The following is a 16,177-nucleotide window of genomic DNA, read 5'->3' on the forward strand; positions in this document are numbered from 1 at the left end:
GGCTAGGAACTTACTGGAAATTCAGTCTTAGACCCCACCCTAGACTTAAATCAGAACTTGCATTTTTAACAAGCTTCCCAGGTAAATTCTAAAACTCTCAGAAGCAGGGGCTTAGATGGCTTGAATAACATTAATTTATGGCACCAGCTCTACAGTCAGACTGCCTGGGTTCACACTCAGACTTCACTGCTTACCAGCTGGGTAACCTTCAGTGAGTACATGAGCATCTCTGTGTCAGGCACTGTCCTAAGCACTAAGGATGCAGAAGTAAATGAACTAAATGATATAGACGAAGTCTTGGCTATTGCAGAGACAGGCAGTAAACAAGTACATGGCACATTCGGTCTAAAGTGTGTGTTTCCCACAAAGCTCATATGTTGAAATCCTAACCCCTTAAGGTGCTGGTATTGGGCGGTGGGGCCATGGGGACTGATTAGGTCATGAGAGCAGAGCCTTAGCAATGAAGCCCCAGAGAGCTCCCTTACCCCTTCCGCCATGTGGCTGTCTGTGAACAAGGAAGCAGGCCCTCACCAGACACCTAATCTGTTGTGCCTTGCTCTTGGACTTCTCAACCTCCAGAACTGTGAGGAATACATTTCTGTTGTTTATAAGTCACCCAGTCTATAGTAATTAGTTAAGCAGCCTGAACAGACAAAGACAGAAATGCAAAGGAGTGAAAAAACAGACAGTGGTAAGTGTTAGGGAGAAAATATAACAGGGCGAAGTGATAGTGACTAGGCCGAGGCCCTGGTTAGCTGGGACAGGGGTAAGAGAGGGTTTCAGGAAAGCGCTCACTGAGGCGGTGTTTGCACTGAAACCTGAAAGGCAAGGAGCCAGTCTTGCAGCCATCTGGGGAAAGAGCATTCCTGAGCTAGAGAAAAACAAGCGCAAAGACTCTGAGACAGAAACCACTTTGGCATCTTCAAGGGCAGAGGCTTGGGCAGAGTCAGACTGTGTGGGAAGCTGGATGACTGGAGAGGTCTCTATTCTTAGTGATAGGAAAGCACTGGGGGCAGAGCCAGCAGCAGCAAGGAGACTAGGGGGCCCGGGGTGTGTGCAGGTAAGAGGGTCTCTGCCTCCAACCTTAGGGTCAAGAGCATCAGCTCACGCTGCCTGCAGGGGAAAGAACAATGCGCAATCCAGTCTATGGCTCCCCACAAAGGAATACCACACAGCGTGACCTCTTCGGCAGAGAGGGACCCTACACCTTCTCCCTTCCAGTCTCTCCTCCAGCAGGGTGAAAACTGACACCCAGAGGTGAGTTGTTCAGCCACTTCCCAACACTGCCACACAGCCTGGGGAGGTCTCTAAACTGGCCTGTAAACTATGATGTGTACTGTTTCCAGAGTGAGACTGAACAATTTCACAACCGTCTCCTGCCCGCCCCCACATGTGCTTTCTCCTGCTCTCTTCCTAGGTCCCAGGCTCTCTGCAGCTCCTGCCCTCACTCACCCCAATGCAATGCCCTCGAGCGACTGCTTTCACCTCACGTAGGTGTTCTAGGTGTTCGTGCTCCACTGTGAGGCGAAGTTAGGTTCCTCCATCGTCCTTACTATTTTCTCCCAAAACTTTGGTTTCACTTATTATCTGTACCAAACACTTTGGCGATGAATTCCATTCTGTCTGACTTGGTTCCCCAGTTTCTCTCCTCTGTCAGTCTGCTCCCCGCCCAGCCTCTCAGGTCACGCACGGCACTATGTCCACTCACAGTACCAGGCAAGGGAGTTGCGCCATAAGTGAAATCTGTGTTTTCTTCTAAGATCCACCCCCAACTGAGCCCTTTGAGATCCCAGGGAAAACAACACACACAGAAGAAATTGTTATAAAACCAAACCTAGGTCAGAAACATTTCACCTCATTCTGAGAAAAGTGACAGTTTGATTTCTTGTTGTCCGGGTGGGATTAATATCACAGCAGAAATCAGCTTTGTCTGAAACAGCTCCAACTGAACGGATGAACACATCCATCTCCAGGCCTGCCTGTCATTCCCTCCCCTGGGCTGCCCTTATTTTGGGCTCCCTACTGGGCATGTGACTTGGAATAGAGAGAAAGTCGACAAATGTGGGTTATGCTTCTTTTAGTTCAAGGCTGCTCTGCAATCCTAGAAACACAAATGTCTTTTCAGTACCTTGCTTGGTGCCTGTTATTTTAACATCTGACAGTCTGGTTTTAGAGCAAAAACATTAACAAAAGATGACACTCAGCACCCATTTAAAAGACTTTTACAATGACTTTGACCCAGGATGACACACAGCACCAATTTAAAAGACCGAACAACTGCTTTGACCCAGGTTTGCTTTGAGATAAGCCAAGGCCCTAGAGAAGTTGTTGAAGCATCCTATGAAGAGCTAGCCAACCACTTTCTCACCTGGAGCACAGATTCCATCACTTCTGTTTCCATCCAAGCGAGGTCATCACCACAGGGTAGCACAGGCTGGGGAGCCATGAATAACTCATTTCCAAATCTGGGTTAGATTCTTGCAGCAGGGAAGGGACCTACACATTTTCCCTTCTGATCTCTCCTTGGGCAGGGTGAAAATCAGACCTATATTCAGAGCCAGGCATCAAACAGGAAAACATATAGTCTTGGAATACCTCTTTGGTGGCCTAATTATTTCTTCAGTTATAACTACTGATGGTCTACTCTTCAGCAAGCGTGATTCCTATTATATGCTTTTCCCTCTGGGCGTTTATTTCCCTTTTCTGAATCCTCAGGCCCAAGATTACAGGCTGCTGCTGTCCTCACACACAGTCTGGTTTATTTGCTGTCCACTGTGATAGTCCAGCCCGACCTCGGCAAAAGGGTGTAGGCCAGCGAATCCAGAAAACTCCAAGTCCTTCGTAAGAACATCATCGTTTCAAAGACACAAGAAAGGCTTAACTGTGAAATCACTCGATGCCCACACACCCTCACCAGCACTCACGCACCCTCCAGTCTTTCATTCCACTTGGACTGAATGTGGACCCATAACCCCTTTCTTCCTCGGTTTATAAACCTAAGTCTTTTGTGCCAATGTGCATCACCTGAGGTACAGAGCAAACCATCACATATAAAATGCAAGCTTGGAACAGTGAGGATGTCACCTCTCTCAGGGCAGATGATTCAGGTATGAATCTTCGTTTCCGTACCTTCTGTCGAATGTGCCTTAAGTGCTTGCTCTTCCAAAATGACTTTCCCCTTCCATGGGGATCTTGCGAAAATGTGCATTCTGGGTCAGTGCGTCTGGGGTGAGTGAGTCTGAGATTCTGCATTTCCAACAAGCTCCCTGGTGAAACCACTGCGGCTAGTCTGAGGGTCACTCTTTTTTTTTTTTTTTTTTTTTTTTTTTGACAGAGTCTTGCTCTGTTGCCCAGTCTGGAGTACAGTGGTGGGATCTCGGCTCACTGCAACCTCCATCTCCCGGGTTCAAGCGATTCTCCTGCCTCAGCCTCCTGAGTAGCTGGGATTACAGGCGCCTGCCATCATGCCTGGCTAATTTTTATATTTTTAGTAACGATGGGGTTTCACCATGTTGGCCTGACTGGTCTCGAACTTCTGATCTCAAGTGATTCACCTACCTCGGCCTCCCAAAGTGCTGGAATTACAGGTGTGAGCCACTGCACCTGGCCTGAGGGTCACTCTCTGAGTAGCGAGATACTCTACTACTAGGGTGACCAATTAAATGGCTTTCTTGGGACCGTCCCAGTTTTAGCACTGAGAATCCTGCATGGGCAAACAGGATGGTTGGTCACCGTATGCATGAAACAAATCTCAAGGCTTCCCAGAGGAGACAGCCTTACCTGGCAACCATCTTTCAGGGAAAGCTCACTGATATACCCACCCGATGCACTGGGGTGGGGACGAGGCACAGAAGCCATAAACCAGCACAGAGCCCTACTGAGTGTGGTGGGGTGCGACTGCCACTCACAATGGGGCTCCTGGTCATGTGGGGCAGTAGGATGAGTAATGACTCAGGAGCCAGAAGACCGGGCTTCAAATTTTGATCTGACTGACTAGCTGTGGTAACACCAGAAAAATTTCTTAACCTCTCTGATCCTCATCTGCAAAATGAAAGCTGTCGTCTGTCTTACAATGCTGTTCTGAAGATTAAATGTGCTAACACATGGATGAGCACTTAGCCTAGAAATCATATTTTAATTAATTCATTAATTATTAATTTTTTTGATTAACTTCGCTCCATTGCCCAGGCTGGAGTGCAGTGGTGTGACCTCGACTCACTGCAACCTCTGCCTCCCAGGTTCAAGAGATTTTCCTGCCTCAGCCTCCCGAGTAGCTGGGATTACAAGCATGTGTCACCACACCCGGCTAATTTTTGTATTTTTAGTAGAGATGGGGTTTCGCCATGTTGGCCAGGCTGGTCTCGAACTCCTGACCTCAGGTGATCCGCCCACCTCTGCCTCCCAGAATGCTGGAATTACAGGCATGAGCCACCGTGCCTGGCCGAAATAATAACTTAAAAATCCCACCAAAATTTTCTGTGCTCATTGGCTGACTTGTGTTTCTTCTGCTCATGCTGCCTCGGTGATACCCAGGCAAGGTTAGAGATGAGCAGGGTGAACCTGGCGAGGCGGAAGCAAAAGAGGAAAGGAGAGGAAGAGGGCCTTAAACTCCATGCATCATGGAAGGAGCTCCTGAATTGGCTAAGAGCCCATACACAACTCTTGCCTCTCTGCAGAGGACCTAAAAGGGCCAGAGAAGGAGTCAGTCAACATTGCTGGAAGGGCTTTGACCACTAATAAGGTTAAAGTTCAAACTAAAGCTGAAAGGAGAGGCCACATGTCCTGAAAATTACTAAGTGAAAAGTGACTCAGCCAACCTTCCCCTGAAAGGAGAATTCACTTGTGCATTCACATGTTTGTTCCCTCATTCACTCCTTTGGCAAGAATCCAACATGTGCCAGCTGCTCACCGGGCTTGGTACTCCTGACAATACAACACTGTTCCCTGCTCACAGTCACCAGGAAAGACAGAGAACCCCAAACTGTACCATAACATGCCACAAGCTATTCTAAAGGTGTGGACAAGGTGCTCTGGGGGCTCAGAGGGGCCGGCACCGCTTTGTGCCTGGAGTGTCAGGAAAGCTCTGTAGATGAGGCGGTGGATGGGAGGAAGCTGGTCAGGGCAGAAGTGGTGAAGAGGTGGCTGGTCACAGGGGATGGGAGGCAACAGCGTGGAGGTCTTCAAGAACAGGTGGGGGACCGGGGGACAAAGCACCACTATTAGCTTAGGCTGAGGAGAGCAAAGGCTTTCAGGAGTGGGTGCCTCACAGAGAATTTGGGAGAGTGGGGGAGGGAGAGAGAGAGGAAAAGGGGCAATACATGAAAGATGGGCTTGACGGAGTTCAGGCTGGTCTTTGTTCTTTCTCTGTCTGTCTCGTTAAGTGCCAGATCTGAGAGCAGCCCAATTTGGCGCCAGGGGAGACAGACAGAGAGCAGGAGGAAGGTCAGGCTGAGGCAGCAGCATGTGGGGACGGTCACCTGCATTCCTCAGGGCTTGGGAAGCTGCAGGGCTCCAGGAACAGGGTGTGAGAGGTAGTGGAGCAGAGAAGGAGGCTGCGGAGAGGTGGCCTCGTTTCCGGCCTCCCCTCCTCGGGGTTGGAGTGGAGGCAAGGCGGGAGCCGGCTGCCCTTCGCTATTGGTGGGAGTGGAGTGGGGTAGAGCTCCCCCAGGGGAAGGCAGATGGGGACCAGGCCTCCACTGAAAACCCAGACTCTGCCTGCCTGGCCCAGGACTTCATTCTGAGCGGGAATTCTAGGCTCGCAGGAATCTGGGACACCAGTTTAGCCCTCTTTAATGAGGAGAAAAATCGCGCTTTACTGTTCAGGTCAGTGGGAAGAAAAAAACAAACAGATTTTTCTTCTCACCTTGAGGTTTTCCTTTCCTCCTATTTAAAAAAGAAACATAATTCAACACATCTTGAATCTGGGTGTGGGGCTCGGTGGAGTCTAGTTTTGATCAGGACAAATGACTGCCTGGAAACTGGGGGATAAGGAACTTGCAGCTCCTTGTTAGGCCAAGGTCAGGCCTCCCAGTGGCCTCCCGTCCGTTTGTGTGTCACCGTACCTATGTGACCTGGCTGTCTCGTCGTGCCTACTTCCCGGATCAGTGCTGGAGAGGGCACATTCTGCTCGCGTCTGCTGTTTTGCTCTATTCAAGCTGTACTGCCTAGGATGGAATACCTTACCTCTCATGTCTCACTTTCGTATCCTGTAATATAGGGGCCATAATACCAATCTCACAGGTTGTTGTAAGAATATAGAAATTACTTGTCTGGAAATCCCTAGCACGATGCCTAGTCCATAGTACTTGCTCAATTAAACATTACTTAATACTGAAAACAGAAATGAACCAACCAGTTATATGCCCAGGCTGAGGCAGCCTAAGTTGGCACAGGTACTCAGGGGCATGAGTCAAGAGGGTAGAACCCAGGAAAAGAAGATTCACAGCTGTGATATGCCAAGCGGCATAGAAGGGCACCTCTTTCCTAGGGCTAAATAACACAAAAAGTTGCTCTCCCAGAGCAGCTGTGGAGAGCTGGGGCACAATCTGTGAGCCTCATTTTTTTTTTTTTTGAGATGGTGTCTCGCCCTGTCACCCAGAGGCTGGAGTGCAGTGGCACGATCTCAACTCACTGCTGCAACCTCCGCCTCCCGGGTTCAAATGCTCCTCCTGCCTCAGCCTCCCGAGTAGCTGGGATTACAGGCGTGTGTCACCATGCCCAGCCATGTTGGCCACGCTGGTCTCGAACTCCTGACCTCCCGTGATCCACTCGCCTCGGCCTCCCAAAGTGCTGGGATTACAGGCATGAGCCACTGAGCCCGGCCAGAATCTGTGAGCCCATTATGGACCTGGAGCAGAGCAATATTCCCCAAAGAACATTAGGGACTCGCCTGTAGGGTGAGGAACCACAGGGGCCAAAGCCCCCAGTGCGGGTGCTGACTTCAAGCAGACCCTCCAAATACCCATGAACTGACCCTCCCCCAGAAAGGAAACTCATGATAATAACAGCAGACATTCATTTACTATTTATTATGTACTAAGCAGAGCATTAAAATTCTTATACAACACCTCATGTAATTTTCATAAAAAAAACTCTACGACATCCTTACTAGATGCAATGGCTGATGAAAACCTGAGGTTAGGGAGGTGAAGTAACTTGCCCAAGGTCACACAATTTTGAAGTGGACAAGCCTGGCTTCCAGCAGGGTCTAGGGACCCCAGGGGCCGATTCTTACAGCGGTTGCTCCGCGGTTGGTCTACGTGGAAGCCATGTGCGCCTTCCCTGCTGTTCCCTTGAAGAGTGATTGGAAATAATTGGAACTGTCATTGGAAGTAATGAGAAGTGACAGAGGTTGGGTTAGAAGGCTTATTGCTCTAAGTCTGAACGATCCCCACAAACCCAAGCCTAAATTTAAACAATGAAGTCACAAAGCAATTTCCCTCTCAGGGATTTCATTTTCCCTCTTTCCTCCCCCACCAAGAAAAGAAGTATGACTCTACTGGGGCTGAGTCTCTGCTTTATACAATGAATTTCTCCTGGAACAGAAAATTCCTCTTTGGCTTGATCCTATTCATTTTCCACGTGGAGTAATAAGATACAAACCTGGAGTGAATATATGGCCATTCTTAATTAAGAGATCCAAATTCACGGTTACACATTTTTTTCTTTCCTCTTTTCAGAAAACATCCCATGAGGGATGAGCACCTAGAGGTAGCTGTGTTGCTGGCAGGTTGTGATGAAGAATGAGACCATAACCTTCAATAGGCAAGGACACTGGAGTCTCAATCTCTCCAGGAAGCTCCTGGCTGAATGCCAAGGATGCATTGATTAATTCTACTCCTTTCTGATGCTGATGGGTGATCCATCAACCCACCGACTGCTTATTTAGTGCGATCTCAATAATGAGCAAGTGCTGTGAGGGGCATGGGGATATCAGACACAGCCCCTGAAGACCTGCATGAGAAGAAATACACAGCAGCCAGCACGTAATGAAGCAGCTTCCTCTTTGGGACTCCTAGAATCCTTGGTACTTTCCTCCAAAATCGCCTCCTCGTGTATCTGACATTCCTTGTTTGTGAATACATCTCTCCCACTGATCTGAATTCTTAGAAGGTAGAAAGGGAGCCTTTTGTGAGATCAGGGTCTCAGAGCCCAGCTAGGGGCCCAAACTGTAGCAGGCGCACCCGCTCTGTAATTGTTTTGTGTGAGAGAGCGTGTGCCTGAAGCAGGAAATGTTACAGCTTGGATGTAAGCCCTAAAGAAGATCTTAAAAGGGACATCAGTGAGCTGCTCCCGCCATCCGTGAAACAGAACGTGCTCAGAGGCTGCTCTGTAAACACCGGGAGGTCAGCTTAGCTTAGCTTTTTCATCCTCTACAGTCTCTATGCCTTCCTCCTCCTCTTCCTCCTCTTCTTCCTCCTCCTCCTCCTCCTCTCCTTTCTTCTCCTCTGCCACCGTTGATGACCTGAACTTTCCACATCCCCCTTGCTGCCCCTCTTACAAAAACCCTCAATATTCCACACCCACTGAGGGACTATTCTGAAGATAGTTGCCCATTTTCTCTTCTCAGTATGGGCACAAAGGAAACAGCTTTCTCCCCTGCCTGCTTTTGAAACAAAGCAGCATTCAGTCTTATCACCGCCAGGCTTTGGCTGAGGCTCCACACACAGTCACCCAACTGACTGCTGCTAACAAAATAAAGGTTTCATTTCGGCATTCTTCCCCATTTTGGTCTGCACGGTGCCAAAGGAAATAAACCTTTATTTTTTCAGAATCCAGACACTCAGATAATCAGAACTTGAAGGGGAGGAAGGTATGGTTTGCATTTTTTTCTTTAGGAAACAAGTCGGAACTGCTGAAAACAGCACTTTAAGTAGGAAAAGCAACACATTAGGTGAGTCATACCCAATCCATAAACCTCATCATCCACAGTCTCAGGATAGTACTAACAAGGGAAGCTCATGCATCTGACCCCAAAGCATCTGACCTCTTGAACACTAGAAGGGTCTTCTGATATATTAGAAGGAACACTAGTAATCCATATACAATGTATGTAGAAGTAGTTCTCAGTTATACACAATAGTCATCCAAATACATTTCTTAACCATTGGAATGGAGTGAGGGAAGGGATGGGTAATAAATGTTCGGCAGAACTTTCCACTTTGGGGTTTAACGATGAAGCCTCTGCTTCGGCCTGATCCACTCTTCTTAGTAACACAGAGCCTTGATTTCAGAATCACCATGTGGTAACCTCCTGGTAAGTGGAAAACACATGGTTTTTGGAATCCAAAGTCCTGGGTTGGGATCCTAGCTCAGCTGTTTACTCACAGTGTATTCTAGAGAAAGAAGCTCACTTTACTTCTCTGAGCCTCCATGTATGTATCTGTAAAATGGAGTAATAATGATACTCTCAAAGAGTGATCTGAGGTGGATAAGGTATGTTAATGTACTTCGTAAACTGCTAAACCTTGTACAAATGTTAGAAATTAATTATACTGTCATAGTATTCCTGCCCATATAATCCCCTTTAGAGTACTACAGGTGGGCTAGTAATACATTTCATATTTCAAAATCCAACTACAAGTGCAAATCCAGGCAAGGTATCCATTAAGCTATACATTTACTAGGTGTGCTTTACATGCACATTATGCCTTAATTTTAAAAGTAGAAGAAAATGGCCGGGGGCGGTGGCTCACGCCTGTAATCCCAGCACTTTGGGAGGCCGAGGTGGGCAGATCACTTGAGGAGTTCGAGACCAGCATGGCCAACATGGTGAAACCCCATCTCTATTAAAAATACAAAAAATTAGCCGGACGTGGTGGTGGATGCCTGTAATCCCAGCTACTCAGGAGGCTGAGTCAGGAGAATCGCTTGAACTTGGGAGGCAGAGGTTGTAGTGAGTGGAGATTGCACCACTGTACTCTAGCCTAGGTGAGAGAAAGACTCTGTCTCAAAAAAAAAAAAAAAAAGAGCTTATGCTTACAAATAATTTTACACCATAGCCCCTCTGCACTGAAGTCTATCCTGGGTATCCATGCTTGAGGCTGTTCTGTAGGTAACCCTGCTTAAGATGAGGTCATTTTGGTGAGTATTTCAGTTACTGAACTTCCTGGGTGGGGGGATCGGGCCATCACCCTGAACCTGAATGGTGCTCCCTGGCTAATAGTGCCACAGCGCAGTTCCAGGACGGAGGCTACTACTGTTCTCTTCCAATTAGTTCGTTGACCCTTCTTGGTTTATCATAATGTGCTACCAATTGCCATGAGTGAACAGTGCCTGAAAAAATCAGTAAGCATGGTGACACCCATCTGTTCCTGATCACAACCACATCTGGACCAGCCAGAAAATTCTCAGAATTAAAAAAACTCAGAGAATGTTAGTGGTATAAGGAAACTTAGAGATAACCTTAATCTCATATTTTCATTTTATAAAGGAGAAAACTAAGGCTCAGAGTGGTATGATTTTCCTAGGCTCACCCAGAAAAATGATTAAGGAGCTAAAGCTATTAATTTCCAGTCCTGTTCCTTGTACACATACACCCACATCTTTGGGACTTTGGGTATTAATTCCTTTCTCCTGAATACACCAGACATACATGACACTGCAGAGTTCCTAGGACTTCCAATTACGTTGACTAAATTGAAATGTTATGACGCCTGCCTGATTTTTCAGGCAATTTCTCATGTAATAAAAACCAATGCCAATTATTCAGCATTTAGCTCACTTAACTGAAGCATCACAAGAGCAGCTGTGATCTTGAAGCTTAAGTACATGAGCTGAAAAGGAAGTAGAAACATTTTTCTATTTCAAAAATGTGTAATAGGACAGATCATGGAATTAGGGTTCCAGTCTTGGCCCTTTTACCAAGCTAGCTGTATAACCTTCGCCAAACCTCTGTCTGAATTTTGGTTTCTTCATGCTAAAAGAAGGGGTAAGTTTAGATCAAAGATTAACTTGGGTTCCAAGGAAAGGTATATCAGGAGGTCTCAATGAGGTCTTAAATATTATTGGCAAGTTTGAAGTATACATGTCTTTTTCTAAGAAGTGGTTTTGTGATTTTCATCAGATTCTAAAAAGGATCTGGGACTCAAAAATTTAAGAACCATTGATTTCAATAGTCTCTTAGTTTTCCTCTAGTTCCGGCAATCTTTGATTCTACCTTTAAAAAATATCCATCATCATTAGATACATTCATGAAATAATACTCATGTGTACCCTGCCCAGATGAGAAAAAGACAAAAATAGGATGTGAAATATATATATATCATTATTATGACCATCACCATTAACGTGGGAAGATGAGGGTAGGACATGGAATCCTACTGAGACCTGTCATTATCTTACAGACCAATGGACTGTGTATTCATGCCTTCTTCAAACTCACTTTCTGCGAAACCAAGCTCCTTCCCCATCCTGGCAGAAGTTTCAACAGAGAAGTCTTATTTTTAATCTGGCATTAGCACACACAAGATAAAATAAATTTGTATGACAAATATATTATCTGGTCCCTATCCCTGTCATGTTCTTTGTAGAATTTTTAAAAAATAGGACTGGTCCTATTTGCATTAATAGACAAGGAAGCTCAAAGCAAGCTGAATTAGAACTGGGCTCCTCGCTATTGGGTTATCCCCCAGTCAAAGGTTAGTGATCTTCCAAATTTTTCACCTCTCTTGACCTTAAACATTTCAAATATTAAAAAAATCCAATTATCTCTTAACAAATAGTTCCCAAGTGTTTATGCAAGGTACTGAACATGGTTCACGGGTGAATGAGACACTGTCCCTGTCTTCACGAAGCTTCCAGTCTAATGGGGTGTTAGATAAGCATTTGGAACAACATAATACAAAGTGTCATAAGAGGAAGGCTGTTGGTACTCAAAGGTCCAATAGACTACTCAAAAAAAAAGCATATTCAGCTGGTGATAACATGGACTGGTGTATGGAGAAAGTGGCATTTGAGGTGAAACTTGGGGAATGAACATGATTTTGATCTGCAGGGGCAGGAAATAAGGAGGCAGTCTTGGTGGGGGGATTATCATAAACAAAAGTGTAGAATTAGAAGCATGGGACGTGTTTTGGGCGCATGAAGTAATTCAGGTTCCCTACCGAGTATCTGGGGCTGAGGAGAGGAAGAGCTGTGAATGACATGTAAAGTCTTTGATGTCAGAATGAAGTGTTTGTACTCAACACTAAAAACAATGAGGCTACTAAAGATTTTTGGAAGAAAGGAGAAAAACCATAGAATTACAGAAATTTTGAATTTAACATTCCCCCACCCCTATGCCCATTGTACAGATAAGGGAGTCAGAACAAGAACCTGGAGAGGTTGCCAGACTCCTAAGTCCCAGCTTTGTGCATTCTACCAGCGGCCTCACAGGGTTACTTGGGTAGCAGTGTGCAGAATGGAGGAGAGAGGACAGGCAGGGCAGGAATGTGGCAGCTGCTCTAGTCGTCAAGGAGAGAAGTTAAGGTGGCACAATGAGGACTGGAACGTTAGGGGAGTGGGGCAGGATAGCGGGTCAGAAGAGGACCCCTTCTCTCTTCTCCTTGGGGCTCAGAGCACTACTTATTCATTCATATCAGAGAGGCGGGTTATTTGACCTCACTCATTGGAAGGTCCAGGAAGCACGGAGTCAACTGGCCCATAGTTCAGACGATGAACACTCTCCACCCTCCCAGCCCTTGTCTGATACTCTGCAATCATTAGAGAAAGATACGCCAAAAATCATGCCAGCCATGATCAGAAACAGCCCTGGAACTGCCCCTTTAAAGGACCAGTATGATGATTTCAGGATTCAGACAACTTGGTGTGTTTTCTTTCTGGCTTTGCTGAACAGTGTCCAAGCATTCCATGGCTCCAAACCACTTCTTAAACAAGGACAGGTGCTCAAAAAGTGTGACTTTTGTTTCCCTTTCCCAGACCTCTCTCCTATAGGTCACGCTGACATCTTACATTCCATGAAGAGGATGGTGAGACCAAAGAGCCAGCCAGGTGTGGTAGAGGGTAAGCACTTTGAGGATCTCTGCAGCCACAGGAGGCTGTAAAGCAATGCGCTTTAGCAAGCTCTCTCTAGAGGCAGGTGGCCTGCACCCAAATTCCATCTCTCCTAATTATGAGTGTGTGGCCTTGAGCAAGTTACCTGGCCTTTTTACACCTTGGTTTCTTCATCTGTAACATGAGGGTAGACAACAGGGATGGCTGGACAGTCAACAGGCTTGGTGTGAAGAGCAAATGAGTTACCAAGATAGTACATATAAAGTGTTCAGTATAACAACGACTATTAGCTATTTTTAATAACGCAGCTCTGAAGTTTCATTCAACTGAATATCTGGTGATTGGTAACTTAGTGGTAGAGTCCAGTAAAGGGAACAAAGGTGCCATCCAGCTGCGCCAGATGTGCACAGGAACAGTATTGCAATATTTGGCTAATGTCTAAAGGAGTTTAGAAAATAACCCACCCCCCACCTGCCCTATTTGAGCAATAGTTTGGCTTAGCCCACCTCTTTCATTTCTCTAACTTGAGTGATTATCAGCCTGAGGCTGGCCTAGATGGGTATGCATATAGTTTAGTTGGTTTGTAAAGTTTCAAAAAAGACAGAGCACTCTAGCCACGTATTTCAGGGTTTGGTGGTTCTTCCAGACACCAGCCTCCTTCAAACCTCTGGTGCTGAAGGCTAGAAGGGACTTAGGAACCATCTAATATTCTCTTTCCAGAGCTAAAGACATAGAAGCCCTGGATAAGGAGTAAGTTGTCTGAGGCCACCCAGCTAGTCAGTTTAAAACCAGGACTAGTTAGTTCTCCTGTGGCCTGGCGTTCAGGGTAGTGCTCACTCTTGACCACACCTGGCTGACTCTTTGATTTTCGGATCTCCAGCTAACTGTTGGGCCTGTCTCCAGTGGATCCCACGCTTCAGGGTGCATAGTATGACCTGCCCTTGGCTCTCCCTGCCTGCCTTTCCTGCCCTGGCTCCTCAGATATTCCCAGTCCCTCCTGTGGGCTCCTACCACCCACATCCCTGATGTCCTCTCCTGCAAACCTGCCTCTGCCTAAGGGCCTCTGAGGCCCCAAGAATCCTGCCTGGGGGACCCCAGGAAGGGACGCTCAGGAGGACTCTTCCCTTTGCTCCGGAGCCTGTTTCAGGAAAAAGTGGTGCTTGCTCATTTCCCTCTGTTCTGGCTCCTCCGCTCCGTTTTTTCCAAGTCTTCTTCACTCTCTGTGCTCCGTCTCCCCCAGCCTTGCCCTTCTGTTTCACATTCCTGTTCTCCTCTTTTTCTCTCTGCTTCCCAACCCGTACTCTTTCCCCTTTTCCTTCCTTCCCTGGGTCACTTGGAGCATTTGCATCTTCCTGGTGCTCCTTGGGCCCTGCCCTTTTTCCCTCTCCCCTTTCCTCTCCCACCCTGCCTGTCCCCCACTCTGCTCACCCTTTAACACATCTGTTTCTAATCTGAGCCTCGGAGGCGCCTGTTTGAAACAACAACAAAAAACCCCCACCCTCAGGAACCTGGCACAAAAATTCCTGCATAAACCTTCCCTCCACCAATTCTCCACTTTTCCCAGATACACCAGAAACTAAACACCGCCCTAAAGAGGACCCTGCACATCAAACGATTCCCCAAGTCCGTTCAAGGGCCCAGATGTGCGAGACGATCTCGATGGCCGACTGGGCGGCCCTCGGTTGCCAGATGTGCTCCTCCGTGGCCAGGAGGCAGGGACGGAAAAGCCGGCTCGCTCCAGGGGCTGCGGGGACACTCGGTCAGAAGCAGCGTGTTTCCCGGACGCAGGGCTGCGTTTGCCCACGGCCATCCAAACTCCCGCCCTCCCAGAGGCACTCACCTAGCAAGAGGAGGAGGAGGAGGGACATCCCGATTCCCGGACGCGGGAGCTTCCCCGCTCAGCCGCTGCCTGGCTCCGGGGCGGCCGGGCGCCTCCGACGGACCTCGGGCGAGCTGGGCGCGGCGCCTCGGGGTGCGCACTGGGTGGCTGCAGCCATGTGCCGGGCGGAAGCCGGCCCCGCGCCCCGCGCCCCGCGCCCCCGGGAGCAGATGGGCTCCCGGCCCTCGCCCCACCAGCTCGCGCCCGGACAGGAGCCGGGACCAGGGTCAGGGAGGGAAACGCGAGGCGGAAAGGCGCTACCGCTTTGTGGAACACTTTTCCCTGTTTGGAAAGAAAAAGGAGTGAAGAAAGAGAGAGGGAAAAAAAAATTCAGCTGGAACCACATGGTTGCCTCCTACCGCAGCCCCTCCCTCGCTCTCTCGCTGTTCCCTCCTTCCCTCCCTCCCTCCCGCGCACCGTTTGGGGTTAGCGGTGGGGGCCGGTCGGGGAGAAGCGTGAGCTGACCGGGTAGGGGGGGCCAGGGGAGACTTGGGGCCGTGCAGAGGCGGGTGGGTTAAGAGGCGCCGGGCGTAGGATTGATTCTGTGCAGGGGGCATTGGTGACACCTCGGCTGACAGCCCGTGGACGAGGCCTTGTCCGTTCCTAGAGCTCTGCTCTCACTTTGTCCTCTCCACTTCTCTCTCGCTTCTTTCTTACTCTCGTTTCTCTCTGCTTCCCTGTCTCTCAGAAATCTGACCTTTCTCTCTTCCATGTCTTCGTCTCCAGGTCTCCTTATTTGCATTCTTGCCTCTCCCTCCTCGTCTCCTCATGCCCTCTCCCCTCTGTACTCTGCCCTCTTCTCGCCTCTCCTCTCCCTCCCCGTCTGGTTCTGTTAGTGTGAAGCCACCAGACTGACCAGGCCGACGGCGGGGGGCAGAGGTAGGCAGCGAAGGCAGCCAGCGCCCGGCCGGCCAGGGCTCTTCCCACCGACTGCCTAATGTGGCACCCGGCGACCCCCCTTGGCCTGGCTTTCCCGGGGCCTTTCGCGTTCGCTCGCTTTCTGCTGTCGGTATTTGCAGCAGCGCTCCTTCAGATCCCGAAAAGAGCTAAGCTAGCCAGCACCCAGGGGAAGGGGACCCACAGCTCCGTGGAAAGAGGTCTATTGAGATGCTTTGCAGCAAAGTGCGCTGCACGTGGCCCTGGCCAAAATGTGCACCACCCCCTTTCAGAAAGAACAGCAGGCAGAGGGAGCAGAATCCCCCTGGCTCCGGGAACCCGGCCCAGGAGGCTCACGGAGGGCAGGAGGCTGGCGGCCGGACTGGGGCGGACGGTGGGTTCCGCGGAACCGAGCAGCCCAGCCCCAGG

General features: G+C 48.6%; 1 protein-coding gene across 1 annotated transcript in view; it reads right to left on the reverse strand.

Moving 5' to 3' along the window:
- CLMP (CXADR like membrane protein) overlaps nt 1-15,176 on the reverse strand; it is a 116,093-nt gene extending 100,917 nt beyond the window's left edge. The window contains exon 1 of the mRNA XM_031936707.1: nt 14,834-15,176. Within this exon, the coding sequence (XP_031792567.1) occupies nt 14,834-14,861 (28 nt within the window). The 5' untranslated portion in view covers nt 14,862-15,176. The remainder of the gene's footprint in view (nt 1-14,833) is intronic.
- Between the last annotated feature and the right edge of the window lie 1,001 nt (nt 15,177-16,177).

The sequence above is a fragment of the Piliocolobus tephrosceles genome, chromosome 13 (assembly GCF_002776525.5).
Source record: "Piliocolobus tephrosceles isolate RC106 chromosome 13, ASM277652v3, whole genome shotgun sequence".
NCBI classification, from domain to species: Eukaryota; Metazoa; Chordata; class Mammalia; order Primates; family Cercopithecidae; genus Piliocolobus; species Piliocolobus tephrosceles.